Source organism: Platalea leucorodia (assembly GCF_965183815.1).
Source record: "Platalea leucorodia genome assembly, chromosome: 5".
NCBI classification, from domain to species: Eukaryota; Metazoa; Chordata; class Aves; order Pelecaniformes; family Threskiornithidae; genus Platalea; species Platalea leucorodia.
Genome location: NC_138827.1, coordinates 66,029,085 through 66,051,654, shown reverse-complemented (window position 1 = coordinate 66,051,654; position 22,570 = coordinate 66,029,085). Strand labels below are relative to the sequence as shown.

General features: G+C 39.2%; 1 protein-coding gene across 1 annotated transcript in view; it reads right to left on the bottom strand.

Moving 5' to 3' along the window:
• Positions 1-22,308, bottom strand: part of FAM171B (family with sequence similarity 171 member B) — a gene marked incomplete at both ends in the record, with an annotated part of 33,047 nt that extends 10,739 nt beyond the window's left edge. Inside the window, one exon of the mRNA XM_082311531.1 lies at positions 22,128-22,308. Within this exon, the coding sequence (XP_082167657.1) occupies positions 22,128-22,308 (181 nt within the window). The remainder of the gene's footprint in view (positions 1-22,127) is intronic.
• Between the last annotated feature and the right edge of the window lie 262 nt (positions 22,309-22,570).

Here is a 22,570-nt window from a genome sequence, read left to right as displayed (position 1 = left end):
TCTGAATTACATTCAATTTCTCTCCCACCTTGATTGCAAATAGACTATTAGGGAGTCTTTTCATAGACAGCAGGTACACGAAAATGGACAGAATTCCATGTTATTTCCAGTGTGAAATTAAGTTATTATCATAAATTAAAATATCTATGGACCACTGTTAAAAATATTTCAAATAACATCAATTTTCCAGTATTTTGGTTACAGACATACTACTACCCAACACCACTGCACTACTTTATACTCAAATATTTTCAAATACATTAATTGTAAATATGCTAAGTTTGTTTAAAATTTATCTACATAAAATTGTAGTTCAATTTCATTATGTTATCTCCTCTATAATTGAGATTGACATTGCCCCAAGAGATTACTACTGTTGACCTTGATTTAAATGAAAAGGCCTTTAGAAGCCAAGCACCATCCATCAAAAAAAACAGTATGTAGTGAAGACATCCAAGTTAGGCCTCTCTAAATATTTATTTAGATCTATTGTATGCATGGAACATACCATATATTCAAGCAAAAAATAACCTGCACACAACAAAAGCTACATTGGCTTCAATTTATTACAATTTATCGCATACACAGCAAAAACTTACCAGCCGTGCCAGTTTGATTCTCTACAGTGTTATAGAAAACTCTACATCCCCTTGTGCAAGTTAATATATACTTTCAAAAAAAGATAAAAGATCCCAGTGGTACTCAAACATATTTTACTGAATTAAACAGAAAATGCACAATAATCTTAGAACAATGTCATCTGTCTTTTTTTCCTTATGCATGATATTTCAAGAATAAAATGGCTTTTAAACTGCTGTTGCTAGAGGGTTTTTAAATCATGTAATGATTAAAAAAAAATTTATGTCATGTAAGCAAATTATGGCTACTAAACAGATCTTTCAAGCACTGATCCAGTTACACATATATAGTATGTATATAGTACTGTATGTATGTACTATATGTATATAGTACTATATGTGTATATATAGTATATAGTACTAGCATGATTCCAGCGGTTTCCAAAACTTGGAAGACAGGCCATTTGCTCTTGGCCAATGACTATTTAAAAGGCTACTAAATAGGGAAAATAGACTGTGTATAATATTCTGATCCTGTAATCACCTGGAAGCCAGGAGCATCTTGTGAAATGGTATTTTAAAAAAAAAAAAAAAAAAAAAAAAAAAAAGAAATTCAGTAGTACAAAATTCAAGCTCATGCCATTAGGAACCAATAGCAGAAATGCCTGGTATAAACTAGTATTTTAACAGCTGGAATCAAGTCAGGAGAAAAAGAGCCTAGTATTAACAGCTGAAATAAGTCATAAAAAAGGAAAACCTGGAATGTACTCAGAAAGACACTTTCTTTCAATCTTTTCACACTTTTAATATGTATTTTTCCTTTTCCTGCTGATAAAAAGCCTAATGAAAACACAGGGGTGGGAGAATCGCTACATTCCTCCTCCAGCTGTTAGTAAATTCAAAGGTTATTTATTTTGTGGAAAAATATTTCTTCCTCCCATCTCCTTCAGTTACGGCCATATTAAAACCCGCTTTTTCAGAAGCTTTTGGTTGGGAAAAAAAAAAGTAGACTGCAAAAATGCAGAAAGCTATACTACTTTCACTCTTTCTCATAGTGAACTGACAAATACCATTGGCTGCTTTTAGCCACGCTCAACTTCCATTACTATTTTCTCCTATGGGTTCAGAAATTGCCACAGCATTTTTCAAAACCGATACCGTGCCTGAAATCATGTTGAGAAGATGCAGAAGTGCAGTTGTAAATGCAGGCTGAAATCCTGGTGGTGGTCAAAGGTCTCCCATGTGAAAACAGAGTCTTATACAATGCAAGCTCTGGAAGAGTCATTACTTGCTTATTACTGTCATATGTAAGTCGCAGTTACTCAAGTGAAAAATGCTCACTTCACACCCGCTAATATTAAGACAAAGATTAAAGACGACTCAATCCCGAGCTCTCATTGCTTTTGGCCATATCTTTTGTGCTAACACAAGAGCCTTCCTGACAAGAGAAAGTATGCCACTCAGCTACGAGTTGTTCCCTCCCTGCAAGTAATATATACGAGCAAACAATTTAGATTTTCTGATATCAACCAGAGTATACGCGGCTAACAAGTCACGTGAAGTTTGCATGCAATGATCTTCGAAAGACATTTAAAAAAAAAAAAAAAAATCTTTCCATTTCTCAACAGTAACAGTGCAGAAGACAGGAGCACACAATATTATGCCTCTGAATCCAAATGCTAGTGAAATGACAACATGTAAAAAAATCCCAGTTAAAAAGACAGAATCCAACAGTAACAACAATTTTCCTTGCCCACAGCCACGTTTCACTATTGTTTTGTATAAAACGGAGTGTACCAGAGCATCCTACAGTAGGCCAGCTTTAACAGCCCCGTTAAAAGCAAAACAATCATAAGGTCTTAAGAGCTCAGACGGTGTGCGCAGTGGCGGTCCAACATGTACAAATGATCTGTATCTTTCTGAACTTGATATCCCTTGACCAACTCCCTCCTCAAACCAACTCCCTCACATGCATTTAATGTGTAAATTTATCAGACATATTTAATGGCACTGAGTTATCAACAATGTCATATTAACACTCATGACATCTAATTTGCAAAGGAAATCCTGCCTTTTTTTTTTTTTTTCTTTTTATAAAGATCTTAATGCACAAGTCCTTAAGGGTACTTTTAAGTCTCAAATATGATGGAGACTGTGGTACGATTTTTTAATCACAATAAAATGTACTGAAAAACATTTCAGATGCCAAAACAAACTGTTGGTTAACTGTCTAACAAAACCAAAGCTGATAAATTAAACAATAGATGAAACTTCTGGGTTTTTTCTGGTCACTAACACTTGCCAAACACAAGTGGGTCAACTGTATCTCTAATATTGAACAGATTTGACAGAACTCCCACAATTAGAAGAAAGAACTCAGTCTTAGCTAATTTGATTTGTGCCGCCTCAGAGGAAGGGAGATTTGTCTCTTGGCAAGTCCACTGGAAATGCCAGCTTCTACAACATTTAAATGTTTGCTGATAAATATAGCAAATGCAGCAGTTATTTAGACAAAGGGAAACAAGGCCTTCTACCACATTTAGCTACTTCAGAAATGTCACAGCCAGTAAAATGACACCTCATTTCTTCGAGCAACAACATCTAATGCCTGGAATTCAGCTTCACATCACTGTCCTAACTCAGAAATAATATCACAGAATTAAGCCAAAGAACTGCTTCGAATTGCAAGCTGGGTACAAAACATAACAGCGCAAAAAAACTCTCTTTATAATACCCCTATGTAATTTGTTCTTAATTCTTTACCTGCAGATAAGCAGGTCATCTGGTTACCATATTTATCTGAGATTTAATTAACATCGTCAAGGCCTGAGACCTTACAGGCACCAATATATTCCAAACCACACGTGTCATTAACTGTGAGATACAGCAGTGAACACACACACAGGGCACTGCCTGGGAAGTTTTCCTACACACTCTGCAACCCAGTCGTAAGTCCCTTTTCCCATTTATCACCAAGGTCCTATAGCAAAAGAGGTTCTACACCTCAAATGAGGCAGTCACTCTTCTCAAACACAGACAACTACCCAATTAAGCAATTATCTTATGGAGTGGAGGGAACAGTAACTACAATTAAATTCTTCATTAGTTCCTGCCTTCGAAGGAGATTTTTCTCATCCTTGTCTAGAGATGTTTAAACCCATGCCAGAAAAGGCACATGCTTACATGTGTTTTATGGAAACTGCCTGCACTGTAGTACCACGCTCTCAGCTAACCAGACAGATAAAATGTGTGCTGTGCAATTTGCTTGGTCTTAGCTGACTGAACAATCATTTTTCCATCTTTTACATTCATAGAACACCATATCTTTTGGCTTAATATAATTAGGGATATGAAAGGTGCACTGATCTGTAAAGAAGAAATCACATGTTCTAAGAATATCACGTTTTGCTACGTATGCAGTATTTGCAATGGATATCACCATTGGGGGGGGGGGTAATCGATGAAATATATAATCTACACAGTCAACATCCATGTGGCTTCAGTAAAAAAGGTTATATAAAAGCAATCCTCCTGCCCACAAAAACCAATCATTACATCTTAAAATTTCCTTAAAACTACAGTAATGTCAGTGACAAACTACAAAAGCATATCTATAAAAAGTAAAAGCCTATTATACCTTTAAAGCTCATTAAAAATCCATGTACGTGAAGGTGAGTTGTGGCAGCAATTAACTGACATGGGACTGATCTAATGCTGAAGTAAGCCCTCCTCACCACAGCGCACCATCAGTCTGCGGTTACCTTTTGTTCTTTATTAAAGTACAATGCATTGACACAGTACAGATTTTTCTGCCTTGCATAGTGCATTAAAATGACATAATAGGTGACCCCTAAACTCTAGTAACTATTTTATGGCTATATTCTGACAGGTATTGTCAGATACGAGGATAAGCTCTCTGACCAGTTTACAATTATGCTTCTCGTAGCTATCAAATAACCTGCAAATCTCATTAATAACCCCTGCACCCTAACGTAGTCTTCATTTGCTAGCTATCAGTGTTCTTTTTTGCTGTCTTACTCCACAGTCATTTATAGACCCTATGTGCAGATGGGCATGTACATGTATAAAGACATTTCTAACTCTACACAAATAATTCTATATATTCCAAATTGGTTCAGAATATCTCATTTCAAAATTATGTGATTCTTTATAAAGATATTTATATGCTGCTCCTCCGATTTAAAATAACAGCATAAAATAAATGCAAAAAATTATTCTTCCTCCCTAAAATGACACAGGAATACTATTGAAATACAAAACATACTGCAAATGTTTTTCCCTGTGCAATTTTAACTTTGTCTTTATTAATTAGCTACAAGTACAATCTACACGTATTTTCAACGCATTAGAACTGAACTCAGAAGCAAAGAGCCTCACACAGTTCACAAAAGATCTGAGGAAGTCCAGCAAACAAATACCTAACCAAGTGTAAAAATCAATTTCTCTGGAAAAAGAGAGCATTAGATTTAGATAAGAACAACACACACACGGGATAACAAATGTAGTCATTCTACCTGGCTGAAAAGAGGAAACACTTGAAAGCTGACAACTAGCTGACACAGTTTCATTCTTGCACTTAGCATGGGGTTAAAAATTGTACCACCCCTCTCCAGAATCACCCTGGGAGTTAAATCTTTCATCTAGTTAGCAAGCAGCCATGGAACTATAACCATGAAGTGACTGGTAAAGAACATGGGTGCATAAGGAAAGACCTGGGTTACGGCGATAGCTAAAACTTGCCCTCCTTTAGGTTGATCTGTAAGCAAAATGGCAGCATGATTACTCTCATCTTAAAGCAAGTATGGGCTGCTCCTTGAAATGCACTTTGGAAAAAGAACATATTGACGTTTTACTGCTGTATGTCAGGAGTGCTGTTCAATAGTGTTTAACTACAGAGACTTACAGAGAACTGCTTTTAGGCAATGCAAAGCTATTGTAAAAATTTAAATATTAAATAAATTGGAGCCCAGAGCTAATCAACATTTGGTCCATTTGTATATGAACAGCCAATCCTGTGGATGTAATACCACCATATAATCTATACAGTACAGTTCTGTAGCTTAGCACTCCCTTAAAATATCTTAATGCAAAATTGGCAAAAATTTCTGCAGTGGCGCAGATTACATTACCGACTTCCAGCGACAAAGCAGCAAAACAGGGTCTGGGAAAGTAGGACACCACAGTATTCCCATTGCCCTATTTCTGGTCAACCAATTTCCACAGAAGCCATCAACAGAATCCCAATTACGAAGGAGCTAAGGCTAGGTCCTGAGGGGGACAAGCAGTGCCTTTTACACAGAGAAAGGCTGTTACAGTCATTGTACATGAGACAGTTTAGCCCAATCTAGTCAAATATAGATGTCTCCAGCAAGCACTTGCTTCATATTCAAGAGAAACCGTAACGTATTAGAAATTAGAAAAAATTTGAACACACTGTTACCTAAGTGGGGGATTTGTCACCCATCAGGCTACTCTAGTGAGCGTTTCCTTTGGAAAAAAAAAAGTTATATTCTAACTCTGAGAGCTTTTCAAACAGTTTCTTTTACATTTGCTGCAAATAAAGCATTATTTCAGATACAGAGAAACACTTCCTTACTTCAACAGCATATGCTGCGATAGGCACATGCAGACCACAGTGCCAGAATCCTTACACATCTGTACACTGGTAAGAAAAAAATTGAAATTATTTACTAGAAGCTCATTCATGTCGATACATGCATTATTCCAGCACATACTACAGCCTTCAGGTGGTCCTTCTTCCCACCTTACTGGGAAAAAACAAAAATAGTACTTCAGAAAACATTTCACACACTATCCTGATTCCTCAGTTTCAGATCAAGACTGCTCTGCATCTCTTGAAACAACTGGATACGTTTGCTTTTAAGAGCTGAACAAAACAGCAATATAGGAAAGATGTAAATCTACTGTACAATCTACTGTAATCTCAAATAAAAACATCTCATCCTTGCTCCCATTGCTTTCTGCTCATTCATTGCTTTCTGAAAACTATCTTTCGAGTTCCTATTTCTCCATGCCTTTCATACTGTCCTCTTTTCTTGGCGGAGCTCTGCTCAGTCTCCTTCCTCCCAGCATTCAGCCCATCCCGGAGCAATCTCTGTGATGACGACTCCCTGCAATACTTCAGCCCGTAAGATTGCTGATCATGGAGAAAGATGAATACTTTTCTAAAGATGAGGTTTTTTGCAAGCTTCATAAACTAAAGAGAGAGTGATAAATGCATTACATAAAATTAAATGAATTGAATCAAACCCATCACAATGTGCACTTTAAATTGAGACTTCAAACTTAGCAGACTGAAAAACTACAGGGGATTGCCTGTGGCAAATTAGCACATGATCCAGAGCACACTTCAAGGTTCTAAGTAAATTAGCAGGTCAAAGACTACTTATTCATTTAGTTCAAAACAGACCCAAAACCCAGTTTCATGTTATAATAAAACCATATTAGGCAGTATGGAGAAGCTGACCATCTACTGAAATACTGGAAAAAGTGTTATCTATTTTACAGATAAGACCAAGGCCTCTTTCCCTTTTCTTTGCTACCACAATCCCTTTTAGAAGTAAATAAAAAACAAACAAACAACAAAAAAAAAACCCACCACACTACTTTAGAAATAGACTGTTTTTCTCAGTCGTACATTCTAGGGTTTTTTTCCCAGCAAAAATATTTATAGACTTAGCACCATTTCTTTACATAGAATTAACACTGAATTTTTACTGATGCTTTTACAAAAAACAAAAAATGTTGTTAATTGAATTTATTTACTTACAACAATTTTTTTTCACTTAAACAGAATAATTATTTTCCTTTTATACCAACATATTTCAGGGTTTTATACTTTGTATGTACCTGTGTGCACATATAAACACAAATCTTAAGCAAACCAGAGGAAAGGGAGGTTTGTTTGTTTTTTAAAGAGGGAGGTAAAGAAAATTACAAAACATTCTTAATAGAAATCTTGCCCTCAGATATTAGTTTAAATTTATGCCTCATTAGTACTTAGGCACTGAAATAATTTCCAAAGTACTCAACAGTCACTAGGTCAATAAATCAATAAACTGATGTCCCCACAGCTTTTGGAATCGGTTCCTCCAAATTCAGAAGCAACTTAAAAGAAAGGTTAAATTTAATCAGGATTAAATATGGCCAACATTCAGCACCGGCAAACTTCAGCTACCACATTTTGATAGAGGATGTACTTGCCTAGCGTGAGCTAATTCTTCAGAGAAGTCAAAGAGTTTAGAAAAGCCTAGTATTTTTCATATAAATATTACTTAACATTCCAGCTGCCTACTTCCATGACACACTTGTACAGATACAGACTGCAGCACTACCTTCAGTTTATATTTAAAAAAAAAAAAAAAATCACCACGCTTCACAAGTAGGAAAACTTTCAGTGCTTGTAATTATTTTATTGGATTTGGATTATTTTATGATCTGGACAGCCTTAGCATTTGAAATCTGTACTATTGCATGCGTAAATTAACATTTCAGCTTTTTCAATTTTAAGATCTGTTGTATATAAGCGTGGATTGATTTAATGAGTTATTTAAATAAATAAATAACAACAACAAACAAAACAAGCCTCTTCTACAACCAGCAGCTAAGTAATACCATTGTAAGCAGTTACCCTTCCAACCAAGATCTCAGAAAAGGTGATAGAAAAATGCACAAAGAAAAATGCACAAAGAAAAATGCACAAAGAAAAATGCACAAAGAAAAATGCACAAAGAAAAATGCACAAAGAAACTGAGTAAGGATGATATTCATTCCACAAATGTTGACACGAACCAACTATTGATGAAATTAAGGTCCTGCAAAATCAATGAAATAAAACAGATCATTATAGGCTGTATCCTTCATGATTACTACTGCATAATCAATAAACACCTTCCTGGAATGATCATGCTTGTAAGAACTATGCAAGAATGTCATCAGGCTAATCCATACAGCTGCTAACAACTCACCTATCCAGTGGGAACATACCCCCAAACACTTTCAAGTGCACCTAGTAAGATATATAAAATAGAAAGAAAACAAGCATTCCCCTTTAAATATTTTTATGGGCTACCTAAGCAAGAGCTATGAAATTTAGACATGAAAGCAGCTATGAAATTTAGATGGGATTTTTTTTCCTATATTCCTTTAACACTGCATGGTATACATATGTCATTAAAAAATCCACTGGAATATTTTTAAGTGCATATCATGTACTGCTGTAAGGTACTCATTTGGTAAGTAGTTGCATAATGTTTTTTCACCATTAGATGCCTTCTTCATTCAACTTACATATTAAAATCAGAATGCTTCACCACCCAAGACAGAACATGAGAACTCACAGGATACAATAAACCAGAATTTTCATTACAGAATTATATTTCACATGTCTTGCTGTACTGGTATATTGGCGTAAATAATAAGAATTTCAATAAAATTCAAAATCAACACCTGCTAGTGAAGCTATGACAATTACAATTACCATAGCAACTTTGCATTTTTATTTGCTGCTATTTTGTTGCATCAGCCAGCCTGGTTCTCAGAACTCTGGTTACCATGGAAGATGGAAGCTGAGAAATTCACCTTCCTGGGGCAAGGGAAATATGCAGCAGACAAGACGAAATGCTGCCGTCTGCAGAGCTTCACTTATTTAGGATTCATTTATTTAAAATATCATCTTCTGTAATCTTAGATAAGTGAGATAAATGATCAATATGACAAGACCAAAAATCTTAAATAAAATTTAAATATGAAATAAAGATAAATTTGCAAGTGAACGAGATTTAAATGAGCAAGTAAATACTAGTAATATAGCTCCTGAAGCCTACAAAATAGAACACCTTTGCGCAGGCATTTCAGAGGCCATTGTAAGATTATTCTTTTCATCTCAGTTTACTCACTGGCTAATACTAAACCCGTAATGCTGCTCTTTCATTTTTTTTAAATGACTGCCTGTATCATTCTGCCTTGCATCAGAGTTGAGGGAATGAAAAAATGAATGCTAAAAATTGACACTTTGTTATAGAATACTGGGAAAAAAGTACAGAAGGGAAACATCAAAATCTGCATAGTACTTTATTTTAAATATGCTATCTTAAATACTCACATTATATACCCTCAAGAAAAATGGGCAAGTGCCTATTAGGTGATAAGCAAAAACCATGCATTTCCCACTCATGAACTTTACAATCAAACCTTCATTATGTAAACAGAAAAAAATAAATCATTCAGCATCATCTCCTTGACCAAATGAGACCATTTCTTATAGAGAATTGCTAATGATTTATCAAACCTACCCTTTAACAGTCAATATATTTGGACAGAGGAAGAATATTCCAGTAACCCTGTAGCATGAATCATCTTTTTTTAACCCCATGGGTTAGGTACAGGATTTGTCTCATGTAATAGTGGTGGCTAGTGAGCAGAATTAGCTGAAAAAAATCTGTGCAAGTTCAAGCATTGCCTTAATTTGGCACAGTGGGGAGAAAAAAAAAAAAAATTACAGGAAAACAAAGCAGTACCCTCTTCAAACATGACATTTAATGCCCTGAAGGTTTTAAACTCAAGACAGATATGACTGTATAAAGTCATAGTGGCATAATATAACCTACAAACTAGTAATTCAAGTGAAAGTGCATGTTACTCGCTAATCACAAAGGAAATACTGACACATTCAGTGACATTATTCAATAACATGCTGGTCACTATTCTTTGCTGAAATTACTTTTCTTCCCCAAAAGCTGTAAAATCTCATATTACTGCTTAAAGAAAGATATTTGCAATGTTCCAGCAATGTTTATCTTTCACTTAGGAAAAGATCCTCTAACCCCTTGGAAGAAGGCCAGTACGTAAAGACATATACGGAGAAAATACAATTGAAAGTTTGCAGGCCAACATTTCCGAACCGTAGTCCTGTACATGCAGGACAGGAATTTTTAAATGCACTAGTTCGGAAATCCATATTGCAGCAACAAAACAAGAGCACCCAACAAGCTACTATCTCTTTCATACGTAATTTTTTTATTACAGTTGAGTTTCATACAGTAATCAATCAAAAAATCACAGAACAACAATAGATATGACATTAGTTTTTAGAAAAATGATTGCACATTAAAATGATTGCAGATTCCTACTAATTTGAATTAAGTAAAAGTCCACAGAAGCCATAAAAAGAGTTTAAAAAAGAGAAGGATCTGTCAAATCAGATCACAGGGTAAAGCAAACCAATTGAATCAAGACTCCCGACACAATAATGTAACTCTTCTGCATACATGGATGCCATCGAGGTAAATGGCAATACTGAATATATTAATGGTTCAGCCATTGGCACCTGGAATTGTTATTGCCTCTCTACAGCTCAGCACAGGATAAAGCGCTCCAGGACCCATAATGGACAGTTGTTAGAGATGAACGTGCTGCCCACCAACTGTGTCTCCAACACAAACACCACCAACACAGCCAGACAAGTTTTCCCTTCGCAGCAAGTGGCCAAATTCCTGTAGGGAGTAATTGGAAAACAACTGCGCACCATGGAAACCTTTCTAGGATGATGGAAATATTTTTATTGACACCAAGACTAAAAATGGGACAGTAAACACTGTTTTTTCCCCCAAAATACTCAGATTCATTCAGCACCTCTGGTACTGTGCCAAATGGACTGGGGGGAAACAAATCCACTTCAGTATTTCTGAGACAATCTGTCCCATGAAACGTTGAAGAATCCGGGAGACAGAATTGTAAAGGGACAGGTTTTCTATACTGTGCTTAGGGGGGGTGGGGGAAGAAAAGGGGGGAAAGGAAAAGGAACCTGACAACTAATTAAGAGGCAAACAGCCGTGACAAATTCTTTTGCCCGACACTGCACCAAAACTCTCTCAAATCTCACAAATGTTTTGCTGGGTCTCTGTTCCAGTCAGCTTAATTAAAGGATTTTCTCAACATCAGTAGTCCATAATCCAAAGAAAATCTCTCCTTCAGCCCAGTGAGAGTAAGTCTTCTCCCTTGCTCTCACAAACAATGAAATAAGCTCCCGTGATATTTATCACAAGGCATAATTCATGTTATTAACAGCTTTTATTGTTCCAAACACATGCTCTACTGATGTCCTGCATTTACCCAACATAAAACTACTCATTTCTCCTGTTCAGTCACTTAATGAAAGGCTTCAGAACACAGGAAGAATATTTTCCACAATGACCTGGAAAAACTTTTTATAATTCCATTAGTGTCTATAATAGTTGGAGGGGGCAAGCACCTCCGTATTCATTCCAGCAGAACGGCCTGTATTTTCAAATATCTTGACACCATTGACCTTTTTTCTAGTTTAGCTCACATTAGCGCAGACAAATTACCAACCAAATTTGCTGCCTCATAGAAAAAAAACTTATATGAGAATGTTCCAATCAATCAGTTTCATTTGGGAGCCTTGCCCATATAAAGTCATTAATAATAAATAATTAATAATAAATAAATTTGGTCTCTTGACAAATTTCATAACCAAAAGTCCATGCTACACACTAGTATCTATTTCAACATACTGAGCCAACTGGATACATCATATTTATAAAACAGTCCCAAATTTGCAGCAGACAATATAACTCCATTTTCTTCTAATTTACATGCATTACAGGAAAATAGTCTACCCAAAATGAAATGCAGAAATTTCAAGAGAAACATTAGCAGCTGACACAACCCATAGTCATGTACAAGTCCAAGTCAGTGATTTGAGGAGGGGACAAAATGCACCCTCAAAGTCTGTAGGTGGCAACAAGCTGAGGATGCAGTCAATATCCTCCAAGGGACCTAGACAGAGATATGGGCCAACAAGAACCTCAGGAAATTCAACAGGGACAAATACAAAATGATGCATCTGACCCCTTCCAGCAGTACCTGCAAGTGATTGACTGGCAAAGCAGTAGCTCTGCCGAAAACATCAGGGAGCCCTGGTGAGCAATAAGCTAAACGTGTCAGGAGCGCAACCTGGAAGTGATGAAGGCTAACAGCACACCACATTGCATCAAGAGAAGCATAGCAAACAGAGCAAGAGAAGTAATGAATCCCTCTCACTTAGCACTTGCTAGACTGTACATGGAAACTGCCTTCAGTTTTGGACCCACAGAAAGAAATGAGCCTTGTTTAACCTTGCAAAGGAAAGGCTTTGGGGGACCTAAACAACACCCTTCCAACACCCATGAGCTTACCCAGAAGACAGGGCCAAGTTCTCTGTCAAGATGCATGGCAGGATAACGAAAGGCAACAGTCACAAATTGCAGGGAAGGATCTGAGTGGACATGAGGAAATTTTTTTTCTCTCTGAGGATAAACAATAATTGGAATAGGTTGTCCAGAGAGGTTCTCCCTTTGTGGAGCCTTTCATGGCCCGCTAGGAAAGAGCTCCCAGGTCTGAATTCAGTGTCAACCCTGCTTTAAGCAGGTTGGACTAGAGTGCTCCTGATATCCCCTCCAGCCTGAATACCTCCACAATTCCAGATCCTCATAGTTACTTTCAAATCACAGAAAACACTGAAAGAAAAACTCACAAAGAACAATCATCATCTTCACTTGATTGCGGTTTATTTCAGCTGCTAATTTTAGTACATTTAGCAAATCTGGCTGGATGTTTTAGTAGGAATACAGCATCCTATGATAATTTAGGGCTCACACCTGATGCAAATTCTCTGCTTTATTAAGGAAATGGGATGAAAAGATATACTTTATCTTGCATGGCCTTACTCAATAACACTTGCAGTCAATGAAAACAGGAACACTGATGATTCTGAAAGTAAAATCAGTTTGACTAATTAAAGAGTTGCTCGGACCTGCAACTAAAATAACCTACAACATGAAACCTGAAAGCTACGTGCACACTCCAGTGGGAAAGCTCAGTCGTTGAATACAGGTAAAAGATTGATGAGAAATAAAGAAATAAAAGTATGTCGACCAGAAGAAAACATTTCAGAAGAGGCAGATGAACTATTAATGACCATGTAGAGACTAAAAAAAAAAAAAAAAAAAAAAACAAAACACCAAAAAAAAAACCAACCCACACACACGCACACAAGAAAAACCTCACTAAATTCAACTCTTTCCTCCAGAATAAACTGCATGATAATGGGTCAGTGCTCCAATTTATCTGGCTGTAACTACACTGTGTTTAGTAAAAGCACTCAAGCAAACACTCAGTTGTATACACTAAAGTACTCATTAATCGAACGACACTCTACAGACCTTAGAGCGCTTTTGGGGTACAGTGGTCATGTCAATAATGCATTTCAATGAGAGTATGCCAGGGACATGTTGAAGTGGTTCTGAGATTCTCTGTATTTTGCTGCTTCATGACCTCCTAATGCACATGGCTCAATATGTGCCTCGCACTCACACCTATAACCACTGCATCATATTCAACACAAAAAAACCACTCCCCAGCACAGCTATTTGGCCACCATTTGCAGGTTAACCTGCTACAGCTGCCAGTAGTTCAGGTATAACCCACACCAAAAAACCCCAAGTTTTTCAAACTGGGACAAAGAAAATCAGAAGGTCGAGGGCCAAGATTTTTTATGCTCTCTAACCCACCAAGAGCCAAAATTTATTTCCATGCAATTCTCAATGAGAGGCCACCTCTTGCCTCTTCCACTGGTAGGACTGCACTGTCTTAGGTACCTGGTGCTATCAACAGTAGATGCAGAATGCTGAAGCGAGAAGGGTCATGTGGAAAGTCCAGCAGGAGGATCTGACCCTGTAATCCATCTCCTTCAACTGTCTCATTTCCACATTGTAAAGGGTAACAATTGCGCCCTGAAGTCTGATTTATGTCTTTCAGTCAGTGGAGACTCTCTTTGAGCTCACATGATGAAGCATAATCACAGCCTCAGGGAAGAGAAAGAAGGACAAGAAATTGAGGGGGAAAGAATAAGGATAGCACGGGAACTTGACAGGATTCAGGCCTGCACTTGGTGAGCCTTAAGGGGCTTATGCATGCACAGACAGGAAAGAGCATCACTCCCTAGCCCTGTCAATCCCAGCAGGCCACATAGGATGGCTCCCAGGAGCTACAATCAGACAAGAACACACATCAGCAGGGTCGTGCCATGCTTGTACTGTAAACTGCAGACCTGTCAATATTTTGTTTACAAGAATGCATAATATGCTTACATTCAGAGGGCAAGCAGAATCATTTGGAAAGTTACAGCAGCTGGTCCAGCTGAGATGGGAGAAGGAGATTTTCTTCACGTTATCTACAGGCAGCTGACAACTGCTTGTGAAATTCATAGCATACAATACAGTTTTTTACTTGACAGGACTGCTGGTGCCACACGTTAGTCCTGGGTTCTGCCTGAGGAGCCACGTTTAAGGTAACTGGTGCTTTTGGAGTGTCCTCCACACACACTGGACTATGCTTGTTGATGTTTATCTCCTAGTCACAGGAGCCTGCTCACACTACAGTATACATGTGCTCTCTCATATGGAAGGTCTAAGCATCACCCCTCCCTGATCTGCGTCCCTCACAAAATGACAGGGCAATCCATTCGCCAAAGGTGACCCTCTGTACAGACTGTCTCTTCTGTAGATGTGAAAGGGGGATGTGGCAGCTGCATGAGCATACGCTCTATCTGTGCTGCAGCCTCAGATGTGGTTTGGAAGGACTGCCCTTTCCCAGGGACCCAGCTCTTCTGCTGGATGGATCTGGAGTGCCAATTCCAACTGAAAAGATGAGGTACAGCTTGAGTGAAATCTCCCCTACTGAACACCTGGCTTAGGGACAGAGGGCACTCCTAAAGATTAATTCATTCTCTTGAGCTTTCTAACCTTAAGTTCCCTAGCACAGGTTGTTTCAGCAAATACACTTTCATATTGCTGATTGTAAAGCTGTGCACACTCACACCCTTCCCTCAAGCATGTGCTAGCATGAAAATTGCTTTCAAACCTCATGTTTTCTCTACAACTAGTGCCAGAAGAGCAAAGCAAGAAATGCAATAGCTGCTTTGCAGCCTGCTGAATATAGCTTCTTGTAGACATGCGGGGAAGATGACAGTTTAGGAGCACAGATGAGGTGTGCTGGGACACCTCTGGCAAGCTAGGATTAGGCAGGAGGAGCTATACCTGGTAGTTTCATCCTACTGAACACAGAAGCATTATTCAAGAGTACACTAACCCCTACGGTGCAATGGAAATTCTTGTTCACGGGATCTGGGTGCTCCTACAGCACACCAGATTGCTAGATCTATGAATTAGTAACTAAGTACAGTATCAGGAGTATTACAGAGGACTCATCTGCTCTGTTACATTGTGCCTCAAATTCATTACAGAAGGATGTAGCGAATATAAAAATATGCAACTTTCAAAACAACAAAGTAACCTGTGCTATGTTTCTAAGTTTGACACCTCAAAAATTAAGTTTTTTTTGAATAAGCTTTCCTCTCAGATCTTTGCCTCTGTCAAAGACTTCATCTACTGAGCTAGTTCACAGAGAAAGCATGCTACGGATCCCCAGTGACCCAGATAGCAGTTGCATTCCAAATCCTGCAAGTGCCTTTTTCTCAGCCTGATAGCAATTCTGTGAATGTTTTTACATATCAATTGGCCTTTGATGATGTATCGTCTGCCAACAGAGTGACAAGAAGTAATGAAACTTTAACAAAACAAATAAGAACTGCAGAAACTACCACCTTGCAATAGGTAGCTCCTGCCCTCATTGATTAGTCTTGCTTCCTGCCACTTCTCCTCACTGCCTAACTGTCGGTCCCGTTTCTGTGAATGCTAAAACACATTTGTGGCCTTGTCTCTCTCTGTTCTTTATAAAGAAAGCTACTATCAACGCAAGTTTCTGGAAATCAAGTTTTCTGAAGTATAGAGCATGATGCTGTATAACATATTACAAGCTTTAACAAAAGCAAGCTTTCAACTTAGGAGAGCTGCCTACCTCTTCAGAAGTCCTCAGTACCTTTTTTTTCATATCAATTCTCTTCCTGAAAAATAAAAAAGTACTTATCTTTTCATTTGTGCTCTACCATGGAAAAGCCCAAACTCCTCTTTTCCCTTGTATTAGCAACTGAGTGACCTAAATCATGGAACACATGGACATATAAATGAAATTATCATCTGTGACTATTTCTTTTTCATTATTCATTTCTGTCTCAAACTGCAGATGCTTTATCACCTCTCGGTGTCCTAATGCCCTTCCTGATATTCTGTTGCACTACTAAGCCTTAGATCAGCACAGAAAGCTAAGTCACTTAAGAACATCAGCTCCAATAAATCAGGACAAGTCTAAGTCTTAGATTCTTTCTCTACTTTCTCGCCTAGCTGAGAAACCATTATTGCAAATCCCAGAGGCTGAGAATGCTGAGAAAACTGAACAGCAAATCAACGGATGTTTTCTGAGCTTATTTCCAGAGGTGGAGTTAGTTGCTTGTGTTAAACCATTTTGCTGGGGTGTGCATGTAATACTTTTGGAGTTGTATTTCATAATGAAAGAATCATTTTTCACTAGATTGAAAGTCAGCTTTCCAAAGTTTCATTAAGGTTCTTTATATAAGTAACACATAGATTCCCAACAAATGTTTACATCTATCTAAAACAAATCAAAAGTCTTATTTTAAAGACTGCAAACCATGTCCAAATAGAAAACAATTACTACAATTTAACCCGCAAGATCTGACAACTGAAAAATAAACCTTTTCCCTGACACTGATTACATTCCAATACCTACTGCATAAGAAGGTTGTATTGCTGGTTGTGTAAAACAATTAACCCCAGTGCTGATCAGAAGTCCCTAGTTAGACAGCCCTGACATCTTGAACTGTATCCTACGTGACCACACAGTCATGAAAATTACTGAATTTCCTTCTTTATAGGAATGCTACAGGATCTCCTACACAGCTTTTAACTCCTCACTCATTTCCTTGGGGTCTGTATCTGACTGTGACAGAGCTCCAAAACAGAACTGGATTTACTGCTGCCATACTAATCCCCTATCCAGTGACTATAGAGACAGTAAACCATAAAGGTTGTTTCATCAAGCGACAAACAAGCCAGTCACGCAGTGCTTTTTTTTTTTTTTTTTTTTTTAAAGTGCATCATTATGTATTATCGCTCAAATTCAAACCCAGATTAACAGAACAAGCTATCAAAACCAAATGCTCCTCTAAATACCTAAGTACCATCTACACATCAAGATACAAGTCATTAGGAAAAATATTTCACTACTAGAAACATTGAAAACAAAGATTAGAAAAGCAGTAAGTCACACAAGGATGTGTCAGAGAAATATTTCTGTTCCAGTATCTCAAATAAAAAGGAAGCATGAGAAAGTTATCTCCTCCTTGAATGGTCAGGAAGAATAAGACAACATACAAAAGAGTTTAGAAAAATCTTAACTAGGTATCTCTTGTCTAGAACACTGCTTCGCATTAGATAGCAACTCATCATCACGTGCAAGCAGACAGTATTGAGAAACGGGCACAGAATCAAATTCCACAGGCAGCATCCAGACAGCGTATTTGTCTCCAACAGGTACAGAAGTAATCTCTTATTTTCTTCTGGGTTTGACAACAATCACGTATTTCTCTCATCAGTTTCAACAAAGAGAACTAACTGCATAAATATGCACAGCAATTCCAGTTCTCTCTTCTTTGTTCAGGATGCTCTATTAGCTGCTACCGCTTTTTAATTTCACCCTACAAAAATCAAGCTAATCTTCCCATTGTACGCAAAGCCACCTGCCTAAAAAAAAAAAAAAAAAAAAAAAAAAGGCAAAAGAAATTTCTTTTTCCCCAAATTCTGCAATGTGAGGCAGACTGGGAATGGCTTATAATAAATACAATGGCAAGTCTTTTCTTGTTTATGCTGGGATTACAAAAGGTATGGAGAGTACCCACGGCATAGAACATGCAGTTATATGACAGAAACTTGAAGAAATAACACCTATTTTAAAACATACTTCAAGTCTAATTTAAGATCTCAACGTGGAAAAAAAATGCCAACATTAAGATGGTGTATGTCATCCCATGCGCTGTCTATACATAATGTGACAGCTTCTATTTACACAACTGCTGTTTTTTTCCCCCGAAGAATCTTGTTCATTCAGTATATGTCAGATCTGCCATGGAACTGATGCAGTTAAGTATCACTTATTCAGTTAGTGGTCTCTGCTCTGTTTCTTGCCCAATATCTGCATTATAAAGAGAATAACAACGCACCACATCCAGAATATCCCAAGCATTGTGAACATTAAAGAACACAACCTGTACTTCCTGTAAAGAATGCATCTCAATAAAGATAAACAAAAGGGAACAAGGAAAACAAAAACAGATTTGCCTGGATCAAAGCCAGGACTATAATTTACTGAATTCTGTAGTCAAGCCCGCTGACCTCAATGCTGACTATTCGAAGCTCCCAGCGACTTCTCTTCAATTGCTTCTGCACGCCAGAGTCCAGATTTCTAAACTGCCACGCAGAAAATTGAAAAACTCACTATGAGTAACAAGGAACCAAGACAGGTTCTCCACTTCATCAATCACCACCCTAACCAGAGAGGCCTGTCTCTCTCTCTCCCTGGATATTTTTTTTCTAAAATTTGGCAGAATCACGTTATCCATTAGATAACGTGAGTCAGAGTAACTCCATGAACTGAGTCCCTCTTGTGCGTGTCTTCTCTGCCTTATCTTTAAAATTTACTTATTTCTTTTGGCACTGGTAAGTTTTTTGTTGGCTTTAAGGGAGAAAAAAGAAAGGATGAACAAAAAAAACCTATTCAGTCATGATGTGCAACTACTTTCTCACTGCTACATTTACATGTCGGCAGTAGAGTCTGCACCCTAAACCTTTGTACACAGCTGTGCTGACTTTAGCATCTCTTCTCAGACAGCATAATAATTACACTGGCAGAAGTCTGTTAATCCAGGAGGGAATTGATCTGTAAAACTGTATAATTAGCTTCGACAGAACAGGGACATCGATACAGGAACATCAAATGCGAAAAGGTTGCCAACTCCAACCTTAGCTCTGCACCTTCACTATTTTAGAAGGGTAAGGCTCCTTTGCTCTAGCAACACTGGGGTCACAAACACACAGCATAAATCCAAATTGAGCCAGACTCCTCCTTACTTCCAGAAGCCACGGCCTGCCTGGCAGTTCCCAGCACAGGACCTGCAGCTGCTGCAGGAGTGGCCTCTTCAGAGCACTCCCCTCAGGGATTACTCTGCTGCTAGTCTTCTGCTGGAAAGGCAACAGCGATTTATTCTGCCTACCTTTCCGCTGTAAGCCATCAAAAGATAATTTCACGGAAAAAGACTTAGTATCTGATAAATATATATCTGGAGTCAGGCTCTTCCTTTTTAAAATTTCAAAAATGTCAATATGGCAAAAATTACTTACATGCTTTAATGAAAGGAAATACCAAACAAAAACCAAAGGTGCTTAGCAGCTTCTTCAGTATAATGAAAGTTTCGTAGCAGTGACTAGCTTGTCTTTTTAAAAGATTAATCACTATTGGCTTTTTTCAATTTTTTATGAAAGAAAAAATTAATCCAGATCATTTAGAAAGCCAGCCAACAAGTGAAACAAAGCTTTAACTGTATTTAAGCATAACAAATGCTGAGGATCAGCTCAAATGCTAATTTTTAGCATTCATAAACTGGGATTAATAATGAAAGCTGTGTACTATAAGACACTTTCAGGACTCTCATACCTCAAAACCTATGAAGCATAATAAGCAAATAAAAGAAAGCAACAGCATAGGCATGTGGGTCTGCAACAGCAAACCATTAGCATCAGCATCAAATTGTTTGGTACCAACACAGATTTTGGCCAGGGCTGAAGGCGATAAGGTAATAGAGCTTCTTGAAAAGAAATCAATACCTGAAACCAAAGAGGATCATTGAATTAGAAAAACTGTCCCTTTTTTTTTTTTGCCACTCAATTTTTAATGAGCAAAATGTTCACTACACAAGTTAGAAATGCTGCCAATGCCTTTTAAGTGGGGTTTGCTGGTGATTAATGGTATATTCCTCTAAAAGCATGATAAAAAACAAATTAATGAAATCATCGGTTCAAAAGGAAAAACAAGAACCAAGCTGTTCATCAAATACCCTTCTTTAGAGTCCTATAGTTTAAACACTTGGAAAAGAAAAAACAAAACAAACAAAACACCAAAAAAACCAAACCCACACAAGACAGAAACCAAAAAGCAAATCAAGGCATTTTAAGAGTGTATCAGGAGATTTTAAGAGTGTGTTCGTATTCTACCAAATCTAGTTTCTTGTTCTACATCTTTAAGAAGTTACAAGTAAAGATCATAATTGAAGATCTTTGCTTGTATTTCCTAATTAACATACAGGCTTTGGCAGCTTTGCAAATTGGCTTCAATTCAGCAAAATATTAACCATATGCCTGAAACTAAGAACATCTTATACCTTCTTGAAGTCAACTGGAAATAGTAACATGCGTATATGTTAAAAATTAAACATATGCTCTGGTGATATGCCCAAACAGAGCCTTGGTGCTAAAAGGTCTTAAATAATTAATGTTTGAAACCATTTTGAAATTCTTTGGTGAAAGGCATTATGTCAAGAAAAACACTGGTTTTGTCCTAATTTAAGCCACTAAGACTTCAAAATATACACGGTTTTTTTTTAAACTAGATGATAGAACAAACACCTTATCACTTGCCCCAGTTGCCAGAAGAGGTAACCTCACTCATTTGACCGTAACACCAAGGCCTAATACTGAAATAAGCACGTTATTTTCATACTCTCGGCTGCTGGACGAACGATGTATTTCCTCATTCTGCAGAGGAGATGCAAGAACTAATGAGCTCACCAGCCCCATCACTCATTTGATAGGCTTAAGTCACTTGCACGTACATCAGCTGGGTTTTATTTATTTTTATATTGATATAAATATATCTATAGAATTAAATATATGCATGTTATATAGATTTTTTTTATACGTTATATATACACGGATCTTGCTTGGGTGACTCCGGCTAGCAAACAGGAATTCATAGAGGCGTGCTTCCCCCGAGACCATCTGCCTGGCACTCGAGGGAGCATCTCCAGCTAGGGCAGAAGCAGGCTGCACGATTACCGGGCTGCATTTTTCACCCCGCCAGTGACACGCCACAGCAGCTGCATACAGATCTTGCGATATTAAAGATGGATCCCGCTCGCCGCGTAGCAGCCGCCGCGGCTCCGCTACCTGCTTCGTTAAGAGCGCTGCGGCTCATTTCCCCGCGCGGGGCATGCCGCCCGGCCCTCCCGCGGCCCCTGCTCCCGCAGGCTGGCAGCGGCAAGGCGGCACCGGGCCGAGCCGACGCGCCTCTCAGCAGCCCGGCGGGGAGCCGCCGAGGAGGAGGACGCCGACCCCCCCGCCCCGGGAGGAGAGGGAGGGACGCGGCGGGGCTGAGGGGGGCCCCGACGGCGCGGCCCCGGGGAGGAGAGATCTCCACAGGACAAGCGGGAAACAGGGGTATCTGCCCGGCGGCGGGAGCGGGAGCGGGGGGGATCGGTACCTGAGGCCGCCGGCGCGGCGGGGGGGGCGCCCCCCGGTAGCGCCGCCCGCTGCTGCTGCGGGCGGGTGGCGGCGGCTGCGGCGTCGACGGGAGGCGGCCGCCCCATCAGCAGCAGCAGCAGGAGCATCGCGGCCGCCAGCCCCAGGAGCAGGGAGGAGAGGCGCCCGCAGGTCCCCGGCATGGCGAGCAGCCCGAGGGCAGCGGAGGCATATTGCGGGCGAGGACGCGGGCGGGAGGCCGGGACCAGCGGCTCCGGCGGCGGCGGCGGGACTGCGCCGGCGGCGGCGAGCGGCCGCCCCTACGCGCGGCAGCGGCCGGCCCGGCAGCCGTGCGCCCGCCCGCCCCCGGCACGTGACGGGGGCGGGGCCCGAGCGCCGGGCGGGGCCACGGTCTCGGTGAGGCGCGGGCTGGGCCGGGGGCGGCGGCGCGAGGCGGCCCGCGCT